This window comes from Pinus tabuliformis, chromosome 4_2 (genome assembly GCF_031772625.1).
Source record: "Pinus tabuliformis cultivar Carrire ecotype Pingquan chromosome 4_2, CPIR1, whole genome shotgun sequence".
Classification (NCBI taxonomy): domain Eukaryota; kingdom Viridiplantae; phylum Streptophyta; class Pinopsida; order Pinales; family Pinaceae; genus Pinus; species Pinus tabuliformis.
The window spans coordinates 870,686,408-870,708,811 of NC_142304.1; the positions used below are offsets into that span (position 1 = coordinate 870,686,408).

At 37.1% G+C, this 22,404-nt stretch overlaps 1 protein-coding gene across 6 annotated transcripts in view; it reads right to left on the reverse strand.

Annotated features, from left to right (window-relative positions):
• The window catches only part of B73 (molybdopterin biosynthesis CNX1 protein / molybdenum cofactor biosynthesis enzyme CNX1 (CNX1)), a 450,203-nt gene that overhangs the window by 401,113 nt on the left and 26,686 nt on the right, over positions 1 to 22,404 (reverse strand). For all 6 annotated transcript variants that reach the window (XM_089424326.1, XM_089424321.1, XM_089424325.1 and 3 more), the window contains one exon: positions 9,139 to 9,421. In XM_089424326.1, the coding sequence (XP_089280452.1) occupies positions 9,139 to 9,345 (207 nt within the window). In that variant the 5' untranslated portion in view covers positions 9,346 to 9,421. The remainder of the gene's footprint in view (positions 1 to 9,138; positions 9,422 to 22,404) is intronic.

Here is a 22,404-nt window from a genome sequence, read left to right on the forward strand (position 1 = left end):
AGATAGAACATTAAACGATCGACGAAAAACAAGCCAAGACAAGAGACACAAGATCTGGCAGCTAGCCAGGGACAAACCCCACAATGTGTGGGGAAACCCTTTGATCAAATCTTCTTTTATCTTCAATAATTCAGCAGAGAGAAATAGTACAATAAATCTGATTCATATCAGCAGTAGCAAACCCTAGATCAACAGCGTCAGCATTAGCGGCTTCATTATCAAACTAGGGCAGACGATATCTCACAAACCGACCGTCGGATTGACTTCATTCCACCACCAAAAGTTTCAGCTTCCAGAGGAGGTTCAGATGAACCTACAGCGTAGTTCAAATGAGGAGATCTTCTAGGCCACGCAGGTCAATCTTTACTTCTGCAGTTGCAGCTTCAGTTTCAGCAGTTTCCGACTTCAAACTAGGACAGTCGATATCTTGCAAACCGTTCGTCGGATTGAGTTCATTCCACCACCAAAAGTTGCGGCTTTCAAAGGAGGTTCAGATGAACCTACAACGCAGTTCCAAAGAGGAGATATTCTAGGCCACGCAAGTCAATCTTTACTTCTGCAGTTGCAGCTTCAATTCAACAGCTTCCGGCTTCACATGTGTGAGAGAGAGACCCATTTCAGCGCAGTAGAGAAGAGACTCATTTCTGCGCAGTAGAGAGAGAGAGAGATGTGATGAGATGAGTGAGTCCACATGAGGAAAAGTCCTCTTATATTTATACACAACGTTGGTGGGTGAATAGATGCGACTGTTGGGCTTCTGAGCCTACATGAGTTGTAGGTCGGCTTGATAATAATTCGATAATCAAAATAAATTCATATCTCTATGAATACTTATCAGAATCGGATGATCTTTATATCAATCCTACACCTCTCAACGAGAGGAATCTAATAAAAATATTATCAGCCATGAATAAGATGACCCACATGAAGTTTTGCCCTGGTTGCCAATTTTAACAGAGAGGGACTTCCAACTATGCAAGTTGCTAGATTTTGATGTTTTAAGGCTCATCAAGGTAGAAAGACCTCCAACAAGCTCAACACTTATGCCTTAGTTGAATTTGGACACAAACCCTAACCCTAGCGGCTTGCCTTGAAGGGCCAAAATTTTTAAGAAGAGATTTTAAGGTGTTTTACTTTTTACCATCAATATGAATGTCATTGCCTTATCTACTTGGGAGATGGAGTCTTAGGGGAATTTAACCATGCAAATATGAAATACTAGAAGGGAGTAAGAGGGAAAATCCTAGGTTTTCACTTGCTAACCCTAGATATCAATTTAAGCAAGTATAAATTAACTAGATAAAATCTCTCTAGGAGGTTCTCTAGGGATGTTCAAGGATACAAATTAACGCATGCAAAATTAACCAAGTATTTCATATAAACATAAGCGTTTAGACATGGAACATAGAAAGACTTAACAACATTGCATGCACTAATCATGAAAGATATTCAATAATAAGGTACTCACAATATATCCAAGAAACAAACCTTCTTTATCCCAGAATGACATGTCCAAGATAAGCACTATTTTATATTAACCATATATCCACAAAAGATCACATCTTCAAAAAGAAGCAAAGTACAATAAGCTAGGCCAAAATCTCTAATAGAGGTTGAGTTCTCCACAAGTGATGATGAACTAATGAGTGAGGTGACCCTTTATTTATATGAGGTCTTTCTCACCTAATTTCTAACTAAGAAGCCCCCTGCACAAGTTTGATTTTGAGTGGACAAAAGTAAATTAGGGTTACAAGCCAACCCACTAGCTTTTACAACATAATTTGCCATTATAAGTACATATTGAGTGGTATCCCACCTTCATCCAAGTGGAATGTCAAATGGCAAGAGATGTAGTGACTGGTGCAAATGGTGGAGGAGTAGGCATATCATCATCATCAAGCTAATGTGTAGGGTTGTTGGCTAGTTGGTTGTCCAAAATAGGAGAAAAGTTTCCTCCTAAGGGGTCACCAATTTTGGTGGGTAACAAGAGGCATTCTCAACCCTATCTTTGCTTTGATGGACCATTTGGAGCCCAAAAAGGGCATGACACCATCACATTTTTAGCCCTAAACATGTGGGTTTATAATGGAAAATTATGTTGTAAAAGCTAGTGGGTTAGCTTGTAAACCTAATTTACTTTTTTTCCACTTAAAATCAAACTTGTGTAGGGGCTCTTTAGTTAGAAATTAGTGAGGTTAACCTCATATAAATAAAAGGTTACCTCACTCATTTGTTCATCACCACTTGTGGAGAACATGGCCTCTCTTAGAGATTTCAGCCTAGCTTTTTGTCTTTTGCTACTTTGTGGAGATCTGATCTTTTGTGGATATTTAGCTACTGGAATCTAGTGCTTGTTATGGAGACATCATTTTGGGATAAAGAAGCCTTATTTCCTTAATATATTATGAACAATGTTGTGAAAATCGCGATCGGGATTAAATAGGCAAGGGCAAAAAATCGTAAAAAATCGTAAAAATCGGGAAAAAAAAATTGTAACATACAAAAATATTCATTTTTTCCCTATTGTTTTAATATCTAAAGCATCTACAACATAAAATAAATACATTGACACATAAATATGATAAAAGAACTAATATATAAGATGTGTAATATCATTTCTAGTGCCACATCACACATAACAGTGAATCATGTCCTGAATAGTAAGTCCTGACTCCTAAGTCCCAACTTAGCCTCAAAATATCAACAAAAAATATAATAATGTATCTCATATCATGAGTCATAATGTCATATACAATGAAATGAACCAAATAACTAATACTACTGATTTCCTTTGCCCCTCTTGCGAGAAAATGCAATAGCTTTCCCTTTCCCTCTAGATGTAGATGCTAGTGGAGTTGGCAGTGGACTCTGCTGTGCTCTAGAAGTTGAAGAACTAGGAGCTACAGGAGGTAGACCACATCCTCTACTGGTGGCAGGGGTAGCCTGGGTAGGTGGTGTCACCTCCTCCTCCTATTGCTCCTCCTCCTCCTCCTCCTCCTCCTCCCCCTCTACGCCTTCCACTACCTCCTGCTCTAACCAATCATCAGCAGACTCCATGAGAGGCCTCTCGGCCTCAACCCTCCATGCAGCAGTGGTGTCAATTCCATCCAATGAGATGGCCTCCATATTAGGTATCCTCCCAAGTTGCCTCACCCACAATCGAAGATTGTAGTAGACGTAGACCATGTCATTAAGTCGCTGGGACTCCAACCTATACAAAGATCATAAAATAATAATTATAAAAAAAAAACATTACTTAATGAATTAAAAAAATTAATTAGAAATTTGGAATATTTTAAATTTTAAGTTTAACCTGTTGCGCTTCTTGTTGTGTATTTTTTCAAATACACTCCAGTTGCGCTCGCATCCTGAGGAGCCACATGTTTGGCTGAGGATTTGGATGGCAAGCTTTCACAGATGGGGTACTCTAGCACCATAGCGAGTCCACCATGCATCTACAACAAAATTACAAATAAGATAAACATAAGAAAAAAAATGAAACTTGAAAGTTGAAGCAAGTATGAAGTTATGAACTTGAAGAGACAATGAAATTTGAAACAAACTAAAAAATACCTGGCATTTTACTCTTCCTATCAACCACAGCCATCTCAAAGCTAAATGTGCCACTTGCCATCTTGTATATCTCCATTCCTTTGGAGATTTTTGTACGTTCAGCTGGAGATTGCACCATCCTCTAAACACAGGTTAAGAATCCATCCATGATCTCAACATCAAATAAGAACCCACATGGGTAAGAAAATGCGGGGTTCAGGTAGATCCCTGCAGCATGAATGGGACGATGGAGTGTGTTGTTCCATCGTTCATCAATCACTTCCCATAGGAGGAGTTATTTCTGAAACCCCTCATCTCCCTTATCCTCATAGTAGGCCCAAATGGATTCTTTGGCTCTATCCATGGCCTCATACAAATAGTCCATTGTGGGCTTCTCACCATCAACTAATCAAAGAACCTTTACCAAAGGTTCAGTAACGCTGCACACCTCCTCCACTCCCGCCCAGAAGTGTTCCTGGTATGAAACTAATCTGCATATGGCCTCTCCCTCTAGTTTGCGGCTAAATGTCAAAGCACGCCACTCATCTGAAAGAAACATTCTCTTCACATCCCACATAGAATTTAAGAGGGATTGAAGAGATATGAAATTAGTGGCAAGCCGAGTAATGGCGGGGCGCATCAACTCCTTGTTGTTGGTGAATTTTCTCAGCAAGCTAAGCATAGATACATGATTATATATAAATTGAGTCAACAATATCTTTGACAAAAGAAATTTTTCCTATGTCCTCCAACATTAAATCAATACAATGTGTAACACAAGGTGTCCAAAATAAAGTAGGATGCATCTCCATAAGAATCTTGCCAGCAGCAACATAATTTGCAGCATTGTCCGTTATGAATTAGACAACATGTTCTGCACCCACCTCCAAAATAAACACATCCAACAAATCACATAATATTTTTGCATATTTGATATGTGATGATGCATTAACAGATTTCATAAACATTGTCCCCTTGGGACAATTAACCAAGAAGTTTATAGGGGTTCTCCCCTTTTGGTCGGTCCAACCATCTGACATCACAGTGCATTATGTTTATGCCCATGATGCCCTAAACTCCTCCAATCTTTTGGTGCAGTCAACCTTTTCATCTTGAAGAATGCGACCTCTAAAGTCATCATAAGAAGGGATTTTGTACCCTGGACCAACAATTGCAATAGCATCAACAGGAGGCTGGAAAAATGGTTATTACTTGCAACACTGAAAGGAATATCACTCCAAAGGAGAAACTTGCCCAACAACTTGTCAGCTTGTTCTTTCTCCTTTTTTTTAAGCATTGAAGTGATAGATGGTTGTGAACCAGTCGTGGTTCTAGGAACAAAAAAAGATGAGGTAGCTACAGGGTTGGTTGTAGACATTGATGCTGAAGTAGAACCAGTGCCACTTCCATATTCACATCCTAACACTCCCTGCTAATTGCTTTTTCATATCTGCTTTGGGCACTTGTCTTGCTCTAATTCTTCCAATGATCTCATGGCTCTTCGGATGATTTCCGCATTTGTATTGATGCAAGGCCCTACATCACGTCCAGGGATCTGTGCAAGGTGATACTTCAATCTATAAACCCCCCTGACATATGTTGCCCACACAACTTGCAAGACAAGTTTATTCTATCAAACTCTCCATCAGGTTCACCAAATTCCCACAGAGGGTCCAATTTCCTTGGCATGTTTGTAACTTGGTTGAACTCTTGAGTTTTAATGTAAGATGAAGTTTAAAGTTGAACCTATGGCACAATAAGAATTGCAAGTTAAAAAAATAAAAATAAAAATTACATACATAACACAACACATTGAATATTTAACAAACAAACAAAAAAACCTCAACTCAATTCAACAATAATAGAAAAAATGCACATTCAAACCCAATAAAAAATAGAGCACAAGAAAAAATTAAACTAATAAATCTAACAATCAAGTTTTTGCATTTTTTACCAAAATGAACCCTCTCCACTCTATGCAACAAAAATGAAAAAAAGAAAAAAAACATCATCAAATCCACTCAAAAATCATTGATAATCAATGGGTTATAGAAACCCAAGAAAAAAACCAAAACAAAATGGCCAAATTTGGTGCCCATACCTGGAAACCACGGTTTTGCCGAAGAAATTCGGTCCAAACAGGAAGTTCTCTTGCTTGGGATGCTAAAATCTCCCATTTTTCTCCTCCTCTGCCCTAGTAGACGCCTTCCTCTCCTCCTCAGCTCTCAAACAAGTCTGTTGTTTACTAAAAATGAGAAATAAAACTCATCAATTTGCTTATAAAACGCATTGTCCCAAAGGGTCGCGATTTTTTCCATTCGAATCGCGATTTTTTCGAAGAAAAAAGAAACTTTGTAAAAATCAGGCAATAATATCGACCGAGTCAAAAAATCATGATTTTTTGAAAAAATCGCGATTAAATCGCAATTTTCGCAACACTGATTATGAGTACCTTATTATTGAATATTGTTATAGCTCCAAATATCAGCCCTTTGGGTTCATTAGGGAAGAATGTCATCTTGAAAATGGAGATGCAAAAATTGGTCCATGGTGTTGAGAAATCGGGAGGCTAGTAACTTAAATTAGATTTCTCTTTCTTTGGTAACTATTTGTGAAATTTTTTGGCTTCTTATTAATCTTTATTATGTTCTTCATCAAACAATTATCAAATGTAAAAAACATGAAGATCACAGTACACAAGAAACACAAGATATAGGCTCCAAGTCAAGGAGAAAACTCTCCAAGGGGAAAACCCACAAAAAATTCTCTTCTTACAGAATCAGATCAAAGTGAGATATCCAAGACCCATAACCAACCTTCTAAATGCCAACTCAAACCCTCCTTCTACGCAGCAAATCCATCAACAGCAAGAGACCAGCAACAGATCTTCAACAAGAGATAAGATGAGGTAGAACTTCCACAAACCCTTCATCCATTCCAAACTTCGACCCCCCTTCTGCGAAATTTCAGAACCAATCTAGTGAATTGTGTGTATCTAAATGAGCTCAAATCCTTCTCTATTTATATTGTTCAAAGGGGTGTGAATAGACATGTCTTTTTGGGTAGGGCTGACTTGGCAACTGGACAGGTTTTTGACCCAATACATATTTAAAAATTATTTTTCCTTTTTCTTTACAATAGGTCCAAATAGGAGTTTGACTCGACAAAAACTAGAAGCATGAAGAACATGCTTATCTAATAAAAAAATAATAATAATAAAAATTATTGTTCTTCTTTTTCTTCTTGGTCTTCTTTTTGTTTTACATAAAATATACAATGATAAAAGTACAAAGATCAATATGAAGACCGAACCTAGTTACATTTTCTAACACATGGAAGCTTCATAAAATCTGATGTTTTGCACCTTCAATGCTCCCCAGATACTAGCAAGCAGCATTGTTAGGCCTAACAATGCTCCAGATGACTTGACAAGGAGAGCTGAAGGGCTCAACAACTCTCCAATTACATGGCAAAAGAGAGTTGAAGCAGCAATGAGAATGGATAAGAGCAACCACAGTCAAAGTTGATTAGTTTTTTAGGATAAGGATGAAAGGACCATATCAAACATGGTCAACGTGTCTAGGTTCAATGTGATCACTTCTCCAAGCCATCTATAAAAGCAATGCCATCCATGGAACAAAGGGAAGAAAGTTTATTGTAGAGAAGTGTTGTCGAAATACAGACTTGTGGGCTCCCTTGCAACAAGCCACTAACACTGTGTGCCTTGACAGTGAGTTGTGGTGAGAGGGTGAACACAAAATAAAGATTGTGGAGAAGCAACAACTGTAACACCATGGTATAATACCAACAATTTATTCTTTCCCCCACAAAATCATTTCTCTTAAGTGATTAATGCATTTGAGTTTGATTTTTCATGCTAATGCTAGCTGGTGTTGCAGGAAGATGGATTTGGTGAATTGTTGTTTGTGTGACGGGAATTAATGCAGGGAGCTTGGGAGCAAGGATCTCCAAGCATATGCATGAGTGGGATTAATAGATTAGGAAACCTATTGTCTCTGACAGGCTCTAGGAATGCATGTGGGTGTAAAGTATCTTAATATTGGAGGAGAAATCTCCATTAAAGTTTTTTTAATCTTCTCCTATGAGCTTAAGATATGAAGCAAGTACGATTGTTTGTTCAAGAAGTCTCATAACTCCCTCACCACATTCTTTCAATACTTGAACCAATGATGTCTAGCATCATATGTAGGAGAGGATTTAGAACTTAGATCTTACATCCTCTAGCCCACCCCCCAGTTGGACACTACTTAGAGCATCACATTGATTTCTCTACTACTCCCAATAGATAGGGGCACCAAAAGGCAAGTAAAGAATAGTACTATTTCCAATCCCAAATCCATCTGACTCCTATAATCATTCAGTAACCATTGGTGGGGCCCCTATGAAGCTACCAAGACAAATTATGCCAAACTAATGGACGACACCTCCTCCAAATCTCAATAGCAAACCACCTCCTCTAGACAGGGAAACATTTCAACTCCAATGTTTCTGGCAACTCCAGCGAATCATCTATCCAAAACTTATTCTTTTTGCCCTTAGATGTTAGGAGAGCTACACATTCGGCAAGGGATACTCCAAAGGAAGACAGCCTTCCCTCTCTATCTTAGGTGACAAGCCCATGGAGCCGTGAGGCTCTTTTGTTGTACCCCATTCCAAAGCATTGCTTTCCACTTTCACTCTGTGCTCTTAAACATTAGCTACACTTTTTCCTTTAATAGGAGTGGCCCTTGCACTCCCACTTTATATCAACACTTTTGTACTAAGTAGTCCCATTGACCAACTCTTGGTCATTTGTTGGACATCAATAAGCTTATTTAATACAAAAGTAATAAAAATAGAATGCAAAAATAAATAAAAAGGGCAAGAGAGATGATATCCCATATATGGGTACCAATAGAGGTGTTTTGCATTACTTATTTGGGCATGCCTCTCGAAGATAGGGTCAATTACTCCATTTAGGTTGACCCTAACCATATTGTGTCCAAGGTGCATCATCCTTGATGACATTCTTGTCATGTCCTCTACCTGTGAATCCTAGACCACTGCATCCCAAATGAGGCCTTCTAATCTTGAAGCCTTAACCCTTTCTGATGCGACTGAATGCTTCATAATGGAGTAGGAAGCATTACTCTATCTCTACCTCCCTTTTTCCACACCTCTTGCATATTCTGCATCCCACTCCTCCATTGGTTCCTTCCATCTTCCTATCCTACCTCTTTGCCTATTTGAGCTTGTCCTTAACTGGGCTAACTTTCAGATATTGTTGTATTTTGATTTTGCTTGTCGGGTTGAAATTGTCTATGTAAAGAGAGGGAGAGAGAGCCTTCTTGACAAATAAAGCTATGTCATCAGGGTTCTTTAACAATATTTTGGCTACTGGTCCCATTTGATAAGTGGATAGAACTAATCAAATGCTTCAAAAATGAATCTGACATATACTTGTTTCTGCTATTGAAAGATTCAAAACAAAAATTAAATTTAGTTTTCTATAACAAGAAACTATTAATGTCTTATTGGGTATAGAGAATTAGAGCAAGGGATAATGAAATTGAAACTACATCACACCTTGACAGAAGCTGGATAAGGTGGCAATGGATCAGGAGCATGTAAGTCCGTGGCTAAAATTAATCCCAGTGCCTCATGCAGCTGTACTGTGACAGGTTCCAAGCATTTTGTGATGCTCAGCACAATATGTGTAGCATCCTCCACTGAAAGCATTGTAGATGGTGAATACATGGCCACTTCTCTTTGAGATGTATGGTACTCTGCCATGCTCAACAATACATCAATATTGCATAGAAATTTTAAATCATTCCCAAGTTTTACTTTACTTCAATTTCGTCCAGATCTGCAGAAATAGAAAATGGATCAACAATTAGATCTAAAGCTATCTCTTATTAAAAAAACAAACTTCACATAAAGCAGACTATATATTAAATGACTCCATAATAGATTTGATTCTAATCAAACTCAGAGCAGTTCCTCTGTAAATAGTCAACAACAACCATGCTGCATAAATTGGCTGAATGCCTTGTTTCCAAATGACGGTCAACCAAACACATCAATAAAATACATGTAATTTGCCACAGCTTAAAGGTTGTAGTCCATGTGACAAATAATTTATGTTGGTCAACAATGGGTGAAGTTTGGCAGGAGTAATCCAAGGTTGAAAACTATGCTAATATTAAGTTGAAAAATGTTCCACTGGCTGAAAATTGTGCATAAGACATTGCTAAACTGCAAGCAGTTTCCAGAAATATCACACTGTCGAGGTACACTGACTTTTTATGTCAGTGAAGGGTAAGGAATAAATTATTCTGATTTTCTGAAAGCTATTGAATGGACTGTTGATTTTTGTGAAGCATCGGGAGGTATTCCTGCATGGGTTAAGGGTCTTCAAGTTGGCCCTAGATGAAATATGTAAATTCTTATTTTGTTAAGACAAGTCGGCCCAAGAAGAAGTCAAGTCAGCCAGCCAGTGAAGGGACATATCCCTTGGGTTGTCACACCCCCTTTAACATGTATAAAATTTAAATAGATGATATGACGTCTCATTTTATCACTAATGAAGAGCGAGTCTTTCTCTCATCTTCATCATCATTCTTATCTCTCTTGAACAGCCGCAAGTGTAAGGAAGGAAAAATTGATCTGGCCGCTTTGATTGAAGTTGACCAAACCTTTAACCAGTGAGTTTGATCTCTGTTTGACCAAGTTGACCAGTGTTGACCAAACCATTGACCAGTGAGTTTGATCTCTGTTTGACCAAGTTGACCAGCATTGACCGAACTAAATTTTTTATCAAGTTGACCAGAATTGACTAAGCTATAGTTGACCGCAGGAGGGCTGCACATGTGGACTGTTGACTGCAGAGAGCAAGTTTGACCGCAGTTGCCCAAAAGGACATTGTTGAAGAATGTAACTTTTTTGGGTCTTCATAATTGTATTTAAGTCATGATGTAATGTATTTGTCAATAAGAAAGAAAAAGAAATTGACTTATTAAAGCATGGGTTTCATGCTTGGGTCAATTATTTGTAGTTCAAAGCCTCCATTGCAGGGTTCTAGGGTTTATGTCAAGTGTCCTTGTCCATGTTACATTGTAAAAGACCCTTCTTGGGATTTATTTGTCAAAGAAGAAATTTATTTTATTGAAAAATAAGTCAATTAGGCCTCCTCCACCAAGTTGGCCTCAAACTGGACAAGTCGGCCTAAACTGGGGGGCAGAATCACTATATAAAGGCAGCAACTCAACCTCATTTGACACTCACTCACAACAAGTTCGATCTGCAACTTTTGGGGCCAGAAAAAGTGTGAATTTCAAGGAAGAAGAACGATAGCAAAGGAGGAGGTCTTCTCAAGCATAAAAAGTCGAAATTCTCTCTCTTTTTCCCACATGTGTGAATATGTGCAGTTGCTAGAGGGGCTGAAATTCTGCAGTAGCTGGAAGGCCGAAATTCTGTTGTTGGGGGTGGAAATTTTGTAGTTGGGAAGTCAAATTTCTGGATTGTTGTTGGGTTGAAGCTACTGGATAAGAAGATACTACTATATCATCTTGGAAGGTTGAATTGGTGGAGGAGGAAGGTTTGTTGGTCTAGGGTCTTGGTCCATCTCATTTTGAATTACTGAAGGAAGAGTTCTTGACTGGGTTTTCCCCTATATAGGGATTTTAGCCCTGGTTGAGTGCCTATATCTAGTGTCCCTGATCTTTGTGTTTTGGTTTTGGTAATTACTTGATGAACTAAGATAAAAAGAAACATAAGAAAGATAATAAGAATTCAAAGATATCACAATCAATTATCAACATAAGAAAATCTTTCTACCTTTCTGATTTTCTAACATTGTATCAGAGCTAAGGTGAAGAAGGAAGAAAAAGGAAGGTTAAAGATCTATGGAGGAAAGAGAGCTCAAGGAAAATTCAAGAGGATTATATATAGTGAAAAGCCTACTATCTACAAAAATGATGTCAAACTCAAGGTTAGGAGAAAACAAATTAGAAGGGGCCTCCAACTATAGGGCCTGGAAAAAGAGAATAGACCTCATTCTTGAAAAGAACAAAGTTTTGGATCTCGTTCAAGGAAAAATCAAGAAACCTACAAATGAATCAAGTGAAGTAGAAAAAGCAAAATTTAGAGAAATCAAAATCTTGGCCATGAACCTTATAGTGGATGGAGTTAAGGATAACCTAATTCCATACGTATCAAACATAAATTTCGCCCAAGAAATGTATGAGGCTCTCTCCAAATTATTCACAATCAAGAACATTGGTCAAATAGCAAGCCTCTAGAATGAACTAAGAACTGTTAATATGACAAATGATGATACCGTCTCATCATTTTTTATAAGGATATCTAGAATCAAAGATGAATTCCAAGCAATAGATGAAGTTGTCCCAAAAAAAGGAGCTCGTAATTACTTCCCTTCTAGAGACTACCAAAATCTTGGAGTGTCTTTGCATCAGGACTTAACAGTTGGAAAGATACTCCAACATTTGAACAAATGTGGAATGCATGCATGTAATCAAGAAGAAGTCAAAATATCGTTAGTAAACAATAAGGAGGATGAAGAAAAAAACACCTTGAATGCCTATTCTGCTCATCACAAGAAGAAGGGAACCTTCAAGAAGTTCAAAGGACCAAAGAAGAAAATGGATCTATCTAAGGTTGAATGTTACAACTATCACAAGATGGGTCACTACAAAAGCCATTGTCCAAAGAATCCAAGAAATAAGAAGAGAAAAAAGGGAACATGTGAATGCTATTGATGAAGATCCACCTTGAAGAACAAGTCTGAAGAATCAGAAGTCAAAGACTTATACTACTAAGTCCTCTCTCTTTCACATAGCCCTCTTAGTCTTTTAATTTTTTTAATTGTTTTCCTTTATGCTTTAATTTCTAGAGTTTGTAGATCTAACATGTCTTGTAAGAACATTTTTTTTTTGATGAGTTATAGGTATCCCTCGATATTGGATTAAGAGGGAGCCCTCACCATTTTACCAAAAGATAAGTATCTTATTCCTTGTCTCCTCTTTTATATTTGGTTTCTCTCTCATATCAAAATATGTTTGTATTGTAAACTAATAATCTTTTCTTTATATTTTTCCCTGGTTAGGAAAGCTTACTAAATGCTCAAAGGCTATTAAGAAGACTTCAAAAGATAAACTTGAAGCATGGAAGAAGTTCTAGTGCAAAAGAAAACTCTTCAAGCATTGATGTCCTACAAGGTTTGTTTAAAAAAAAAAAAAACTCTCAAGGTATGTCTTAGACTATAAGTTCTATTATAAAGTTTTCTTCATGTAAAAAGGTATGATCATTCTTTTTTAAAAATATTACTTTACATTACTAACATCGCTATGTCTAGGGTTTTGAATCACAAAGATTCTTGTTTGGGTAGTTAATCATTAGATTAAATCTACCCTCATTGAATTATCATTTGATCATTCTTGTGAAACCCTAACCTTAGGGTTCACCATAAAACCCTAGCCACTTGTTGCTAAGGGTATGTCTATGTCAATAATGAAACCCTAGTTCTCTTAGGGTTGTTAATACCAAAACATATCAAAATTTCTATGTTTAGGGTTTTGGTATTGTTGTAGCAAAATCCTAGTTTTTTGGGTTTGTTGAAGTTATACATCAAAACCATAGATCTTTAAGGTTGTAATAAGTTAGTATTTGTTAATAATGTCTAAATTGAAACCCTAGGTCTTTAGGGTTTGGTAAATTGGGGTTTATAACTTAAACCTTTGAATAGTCATAGTGAGATCCTAGGAATAAAACCCTAGGTACATATTCATCTATCTGATCAAAACCCTAGTCTGGTCAAAATTGTTGTATATCTAACTTTGATATATTAATGTTTGTATATTGGATTTAATTAGTAGATATTGTTGTGAAATGCTAGTGCGTGGTTATGAAATCCTAGATATATGTGAGTATGCTAACTTAATTATTGATGCTCATGTTTTAGTTTGTGAAATCTACGATTTGTAATTGTTGCGCACTTTTTGTCAAAGTTCCAAGGAAGCAAATATGCCAAAAAAAATTCAAAGGATCAGATCATCAGTCATCAATTCATTCAGTGTTTGTAAGCCCATTCTGCAAATATATAATGTTAATGATGCTAGTAAGACCATGTATATATGTAACAACCTAGGTAAGCCTATTATTTATGCAAGAGTTTCATCCTAAGAGGTTTTTCGTCTCACTGACTCATTTTTGTTTCTTAACACGGATAATCGGCAGAGTTTTTCCCTCCAACCTCACCCCCAAAACTAGGGTGGAATTATTTGTCAAAGTCTTAGTTGAGTCATAGTGTTTTAGTCGAGTCTTATGTAAAAGTGATTTGGGAATAATTTGAGCTAATTGGCTAAATTATTTTATTACAAATCACTTGGTCTACTAGATCATATTGTGTCGCAAAATTAGGTATATAATTTGAGAGTTTATACCAAATGGGTGTTCCCCCTTTCAGGGTTGAAAATATAATTATCTTATGTAAAAAATATTTTAGTGCATGGTCCCTCATACTTAGACACCATGGCTAAAATATTAGAGAGTGGAAAAATTATTAATCCCCTCAAGCGTCAGTTAATTAAATTTTCTAGCAAAAATAAATTAAAATCATAAGCCAGAAATTTAATTAATTAAAGCCTTAGAGAAATTAAATTCTCCAAGTGGAAAAATTCGTGGGTATCAAAGAAATTAATTTTTAGAAGTCCCCCACCAAGAGAATATTGGAAATTTCAAGAAAAATTGGACCCTTGGACCTTGGTGGTTAAGTCAAAGTCAATTTTTTGAGGAAATTAGCTCAAAATAATTAATTTTGAGCTAATAAAAAAATGAGTTAAATGAGAAATTCGAAAATTCCTCAAAAATAAATATTTTCAACGGTGGAAATTAAAAGATGATCAAATATTTTTCGACTGTCGAAATTATTTTGACGAAGATCAAGCCAACTAGCCGTTATTTTTCCACTTGGAGGATTTATCTATAAATTAGGAGTCATTTGTGTCTCAAGCCATAAGATGTTTGGCTAAAAAATTTCTGCAGAAAAGTTGATGTAACGTTACTGTCCCGCTGGGAACGTCTTTTGAATCATAATAAAGACTTTGGGTGTAATTCATGGTGTTTATTGTCTACTGATTTGTGGTATGTGTTGGCTACAGGCATTCCTATATTGTGTTTAAATTTATATTTCATCGTAGATGATAGGAGCACTTTATTGATAAGTTGTGGGCTTGTCTTTAATTATCTTATTCATTGTTGTTCTAACGGTTTATACGTAAAGAATTATATAGTGTTTGCAGGTTCTCTAGTCCTTGGGCTTCAAGTTCAAAAACTGTGGATGTAAGCTGACCTTGTTTGGACTTCAAATATTTTTATGGTTTATCCAACTTCGCTAAGGTTATAGCTTGCATTTATTTTCCGAAGTACATCTCAGTGATTTATCAAAAAATCTCTAAAAAAAATTATTTCTCAAAATTCCTTTTAAAAGCATTGTATATTTGTACATTTGTAAATAAATTTGTATAATATTATTTTGTAAATTATTTTTTCTAATTGGGGTTTTGGGGTTTTGAGATTTTTTGTATATATTGGGATTTTGGGTATTTGTAAAATCATTTGTGCAAGTGAAATCAAGTCAGAAGGTTTGGATTAGAGCTAGATCTAGGCCCTTGCGGGTAAGATCTGGTCTCCAAAATTTTTGCAAGGCCAGTTATTGAAGAAAATCTGAAGTAAATTGCAAATCTGAAGCAAATTAATTTTTTGGAGCAAGAGTTTCAAAGTTTTGAGGCTCCCGAGCCCAAATTTGTCCTCTCCAAGGCCAACGTCTTCCTCCTAAGCCTCTGCATCACTCTTTGAGGGTCCTGCATCATCGCTTTTAGCCTCATTGAGGTTGGTCGTAAGCCCTTAAGGGCCTCGGCCTCCTCCCTTGGCCTTGCGTTGAGGGTTTAAGGCCTTTTTTGGCCTTGTCGTGGGCCTAGAAGGCCTCGACCCCCCTCCTTGACCCTAGACGGCTGCCCTAAGGGGCTTGTCGTGGGCTTTCAAGCCTTCTTCTCCTCTGTCCTCCTCTCGGCCTCCCTTCCAAGCCTTCGCTCTCCCTTTTGGCCCTCCTTTTGACCCCTTTCAGCCCTTCCTTAGCCTCAATCCCTAGCCGCTAGGCCTCCTAGGCCTTCTCTAGCCCAACGCTAGCCCTATTGGGCCTAGTGCTAGCCCTTCTTGGCCCTAATTTGCTCTCTACTCATCTCTGAATTTTTTGGACTGAATACTTGGTGTGTTTTGCAGAGAAAATTGGCTCAAATTTTGTATTTTCAGGTGGCATAATCATTGGAGAAATTTTGGCATTTTGGGCAAGTGTGCTACAAGGCCTTGGGCCTAGGGTTTGCTCTCTAAACCCTCACTTTGTCACTGTTTTGCTTCAGTTGTCATTCATTTTATAACAGTGAATTAAAAGCCCTAAAATCACATCTAAGTGGTCTAAACACCTTAATAATTTCATGGTAAAATTTTGCTAGTGTTTTGGCTACTTGGGCATTGAATATCTAGCTTAGATCTAGTCATTTGCTTGCTAGAATATCTCTGCATAATCACTAGATCAGATCTGATATAAATCTGAAAAGAACACTCTAAAGGGTATAAAATTGATTGGTGTGGCTTCTAGCATATTATCATAGCTTCTAGACATCTTGGGCATTAATGTTTTGGGCTTGAATCTTCATTTCTAGTGGCTGATATCTCTGCATAAAAGGCATAATCAGATCGAATATTTTCTGAATATAACATCTTAAAAGAGCTAAAAGTTCATCAATTTATATTGGCAAAGTGGTTTTATCAATTGGCAAATCAATAGGGTATTTATTGGTCATTTTCAGTTTTACATGCTTAATAATTTCTTGATTGGAAGTGATTTACTTGTTGACCCATACTTCATCATAAGTAGCTCTTTCGTGGTCAAATTGGCTCATGGTGGTTTATGTTGTTGAGTTCTAACAATTGCTTGTTTTGTGTTAAATTTGAAAAACTTGTTAACTTGGCACTAAAATCACTCAAACATATAAATCCTCTAATCCCATTGATGGTTTAAGTTATTTGAGCATTAAGATATAATTGGCATCTTTGTGTTTGGCATCTAATTGAAGCATTGTTGAGAAGTCGTTGGATAATTGCTCTACGTTAAAAATCATAATCATAAGAAGCTTTGATATATTTGTTGTCTATATTAAGCATTTGGCATCTTAAGAACATCTCTTAACATTGATCATTGGCATATCTTAAATGAACTCAAGTATTCATTGTTAAATTAGATATTTGTCCTAAGCATCTTGTGGATTGATCTATTGTGTAACATTGGCACTTGTATCATTAAATACTTGTCTTGTTTTAAGATTGTCTTTCAATTCATTATTCTTGCTATAAGGTAATCAACATTAAGTACTTAAGAAACATAAACAATCTTAATTCAAGATCCACCCATTTCATTTGCATAAGCATCCTAAGTTTAGCTTGCACTAATAATTTACCTCCAAGCATAAGGTTGGTTGATAGACCTCTAAGGCCACCCTTTCTCACCTAACTTGAGGGATTCAACACCTTTCTAGTGGTTAACACGGTGACCTTGCAATCGTCAGAGCCACAGTATCTGCAGCGCCGGAGGCACTGGATGGTTGGAACACAGGGGGAGGTATCGTTAATCAAGCCTCTGCTTGCTTTCCGTTGGCTTCCATCCCACAACCTACTCTAAAGACAAGTCTCAAAACAGTTAAGAGGGAGGTTCCATTTAGACTAGGCATATAACTTAAAAGCAACCAAGATTCTTGCATTACACTTAGATCTTAAGATTTGCATAGAATATAGGTTAGTAAGTCATTTAAGCAACGATTGTCCATCTGGTTATTTGGTCTTAATTTGTAATAAGCAAGAGTTTTGACTCCATAAGGCACTGGTCTCATTTCTAAATCCAATCAAATCTTTAAGTCTTGCTAAATTTAACCAAGTAGCTAGGCGACTCAACTGTGTCTCCCGGACAAGTTGGCTCTCAACTTGTCTTCCATCATCTTGTTTCCATAGGGACTACCCGCCATAACCTGTTGTTGGGAGATAGCTAGAACGGAGTGGGTAAGGATCAAAGTGGCAGCCCCCGCCCTAAGTCGTTGTCGCGGTTCCTGTACAATCTGAGCGACAACAGTAACAAAAACTCTCTTAGAGATTGATATTCTATAAGAAAATGATATTATAAATTTTCTTTGATGATGAAATCTAGGGTTTGCAACAAACCCTAGTAAAGGTTGTCATACAATTCTGAAAGTAATATTGAAGCCCAAGATGTATAACACTATGATTGGATTGTTATCTAAGGCTTTGTGTCTCAAATGTAAAGAGATGTAACTTTTGTTGATTATGAACCTAACTAGGTTTAGATGTTTAATGTCTAAAGTCAAAATGCTTCCATATGATTCTGTTATAGTTAACTTCATGCTTATGTATGTTCATACTTGCTATTAAAAGTTTTGCAGGTACATAATCTTCAAGATGTTGAAGATGATCGTAAGTAAAGATGATATTGATAAAGCATGATGAAGGAATGATGATAAGAAGGAATAGAAGCCATGAAAGGTTGAAGCTTCTCCAATGTTATAAAAGTGACCTCCCCTAAGTTAAGAAGGAGCCTGGATAAAAATAAGGGTATATCTCCCCAATTAAGAGGGAGGACATATTATGACAGAGAATACCTTGAAGTAAGCAAAAGTACTATAGATAAAACACGTGAGAAGATCTGAAGATATATTTGGTGTTGCAAAAGAAATGAAAGAAGAAGAAAGCCTCCGAGAAATTATATATGATGAAAGCAGCATCAGAATGATTGAGGACCCCGAAGGTTTGTGTTTACTTGTATGCATATTTGAAAGTTTATTATTGATTGGGGTTTATGTTTATACAGGTAAATCTCTCCATAAAAAGTTGAAAACTCCGGAAGCATGCTTGGACAAAAGGATATATCCAGTTTGATAGGGAGAGTAGAAGTATCTAATGGTGGATGCTTGGGAGGACATCTAGCTAGCCTATGTGTTGATCTCTAGATCCCAAAGAGGGAGGGTGGCGTTGGCCATGGAGCTTTGACCTTGGATACGCACCTAGATCCTTGGGTTGATGGTTAGCAAGTAAGCTTGATGGTACCTAGACTGGCTGAAAGATTGAGTCCATCTTAGTCTCACCCGGATAGATTACCTTGGTTAGGTATCTAGTTTGCAGCACTAAGTGTGCTAGAACTCTTCGTAGTTCATTTTGGAGATCTTCCATGTACCTCTATATAGTTGTAATTATGAATATCTCCCTAGTTAAGAGGGAGTGTTGAAGAATGTAACTAGGTCTGGTCTTCATAATTGTATTTAAGTCATGATGCAATGTATTTGTCAATAAGAAAGAAAGAAAAAATATTATTATAGAAATTGACTTATTAAAGCATGGGTCAATTATTTATAGGTCAAAGCCTCCATTGCAGGCTTCTAGGGTTTATGTAAAGTGTCATTGTCCATGTCACATTGTAAAAAACCCTTCTTGGGATTTATTTGTCATAGAAATTTATTTTATTGAAAAATAAGTCAATTAGGCCTCCTCCACCAAGTCGGCCTCAAACTAGACAAGTCAGCCTAAACTGGGGGGCAGAATCACTATATAAAGGCAGCAACTCGACCTCATTTGACACTCATTCACAACAAGTTCAATCTGCAACTTTTGGGGCTAGAAAAAAGTGTGAATTTCAAGGAAGAAGAAGAAGAAGGATAGTGAAGGAGAAGGAGGTCTTTCTCAAGCATATAACATTGAAATTCTCTCTCTTTTTCCCACACGTGTGAAGTTGTGCAGTTGCTGGAGGGGCTGAAATTCTGCTGCTAGGGGTCGAAATTTTGTAGCTGGGAAGTCGAATTTCTGGATTGTTGTTGGGCTGAAGCTGTTGGATAAGAAGAGACTAATATATCATCTTGGAAGGTTGGCTTAGTGGAGGAGGAAGGTCTGTTGGTCTAGGGTCTTGATCCATCTAATTTTGAATTACTGAAGGAAGAGTTCTTGATTGGGTTTTCCCCTACAGAGGGGTTTTAGCCCTGGCTGAGTACCTATATCTAGTGTCCCTGATCTTTGTGTATTGGTTTTAGTAATTACTTGATGAAATAAGATAAAAAGGAACATAAAAAAGATTATAAGAATTCAAAGATATCACAATTAATTATCAACATGAGAAAGTATTTCTGCCTTTCTGATTTTCTAACAGACATTGTTTTCTATTTAGTGAATATTTCTTTTCAAAGGGACACACATAAATTTCAGGTTGAGCATGGAAGGAATTACACATCTCCCTCACACTGTGTTGTAGAATGCACCTCTCGGCACAATAAGAGAGTGTAAATATGTTTCCAAGGAAAAAATAATTATGAATGTATTTTATAAACAATAACTATAAGTAGGTGGGGTCCCAATAGACTCCCTTTATATTTCTTAATTATATATATGCCTTCACCCTTGCAACACATTCATATTATCAACAAAATAACCATATGGCAAAAATGTGTGTGTGCGTGTGTTTGTATCAACATAAAAATTATAGATCTCATCACACTTATGCTTCCTGAATAAAAGATAATCATATATGATATTCAAGTAATCAAAATAATATCACACATATCAACAAGTCAAATATAAAGTGATGAATATCAAAAGATAACATCATAAAATAAAATCCACATTATCTCGGACTACATGTCTCTAAAGGAAACTTCTCTCATGCTTTCTTCCTTGACCTTGATTGAATGGAGTATTGACTGAGCAAAGGTAGACTCAGAAGAATCAAAGTTGGGTTTATAAAAAAGTCATTTTCATTCATCTTCTTGGAAGATAGGGAGGGGTTGTCTAGAAGGAGAACGAGCAAAAGAGGTAGCAGAAGGAATAATGTGGTGAGGAGTAGATACAACAAGAATGTTTGCCGGAATAGTGGGCCAATGTACAACACCAAAGGGAGGCTACGCAATGTTAGTGTTCCAACCATCATTAACATGTTTCTAAGGAGACTTAGGAATACCCAAAATATTAGGGTGAGGTTGTAAGTGATTATCAGGGTGGACTAGTGAAGGAGATAAGACAACTTTGCTACCACTGTTATATTTTATTTACATGTTAGAATCTCAAAAATGCTTTTTATCAATAGATCTATAGTAATAAATTCTTTACAACAAAATATCTACCAGGTTAATAAATTGTTTGTTGGACACCTAATCTGCTAAGGGTTATGGTGTGGAAGGTGAACCTTCACGTGGAGTCCAAGAGACCTTGGAATATGAATCCAACAGTCACATAATGTATTTATATGTAACATTTTTGTGAACAATAGATTAACTCACGCTTATCTTTATTCTGGTTGCAAATTCCAACAGTGGTATCAGAGCAGGTTTTTGAACCATGTTGCCTCTCTAAATTGGTTAGATTTTCCACTGTGAGCAGTCCTGAAACCCTTGGTTGTTTCTTACATTGCTCTAATCAAAGGGGTCTTAAAACCCTAAGAGTCGTAGCTCAAAAGAAAACATAGATTATCCAATCCAATGATGAGAAAATGATTCTAACTCTCTTATTTATAGATTTCCTTGTGGGGTTTCTTATCCTTAAACTAATGTGAGGGGTTACAAGTGTAGCCCCAAATTTGGGATTTTTGCCCCAACTACCCCAAAATTGACCCAATGTTGCCCCAAAACATTGGATATTGGGTTTCCCTCTTTATCAACGACTATAGCCTACGAGTTTGGATAGGCTACTTCATCCTCCCTTAGGTAATTAATCCATAGGGAACATTACAGAAGGAACCCCAAGAGAAGATAAGAAGAGAGAGATACAACTTAGTTCTTGCATAAATTGCTCGTGTGATACTGGAATTTGCTCTTATGAGATGCTAGGGTTTGTGCTATGCAAGTAATGTTGGAAATACTAAGAGGGGGGTGAATCAGTATTTCTTTTCAATTGTTACTTTTACCAGCTAGATCATTTACATTTAGAACACAAAATGAACAATAGAAGTAAATGCTTTTTTATTTATAATGAATCATATACAATATGGGTAGGGCTCCAACCCTTGATGAAGACACCTGGGCTCCAACCTGGGATGTGCCAAGCACCTACTTGGACTTTAGTGAGGCTCTGACCTCTAGGGCTTCAACTCTATCTTATCCAAGGCACCAACCTTGAGTTTAGGAGCACCAACTCCAAGGACACCAATCTTATAGCTTCACTTTGTCAAGATATGTTTGGTTTCACGGCTCCCAAAGTCTTCTTCACCGAGCCTTGTCAATCTTCAGTGATCCCTTCACTTAGTCTCCATGTCACGTCATCAATGGCAACTTTGTCATACAGAAAGTGTCACCATTGTTCTTCATAATACCCAATCAATCTCTTCAAGTTACCTCATCATGACATCAACACTGCATTATGATCTTCAATACAACACTTCAATGTGTCTTCAATGAACTGCACCAAGTTTTGCACCAGCTCTAATAATAGTTCTACACCTTCTTCAAATATGGTCCAAGGTTAGTCCCAAAGATTACTTCAAGTTACCCCCAAAGGTTTGCACCATGACTTCTGCACTGCACCAATCTTTCAACACCAAATTAGCTCAAGGCTACTGGACCACTGTTGCACCAAGACTTCAGCACTAGATTGTGACAATTCTTCTTTACAAATGTCCTTGCACCACACTACACCAGACCACTGTTCAAATTGTTCCAATACTTCTACACAAGGATTTATACACCATACTGCACCATCTATTCTGCACCACACTTCTTCATCAATTTTGCACCA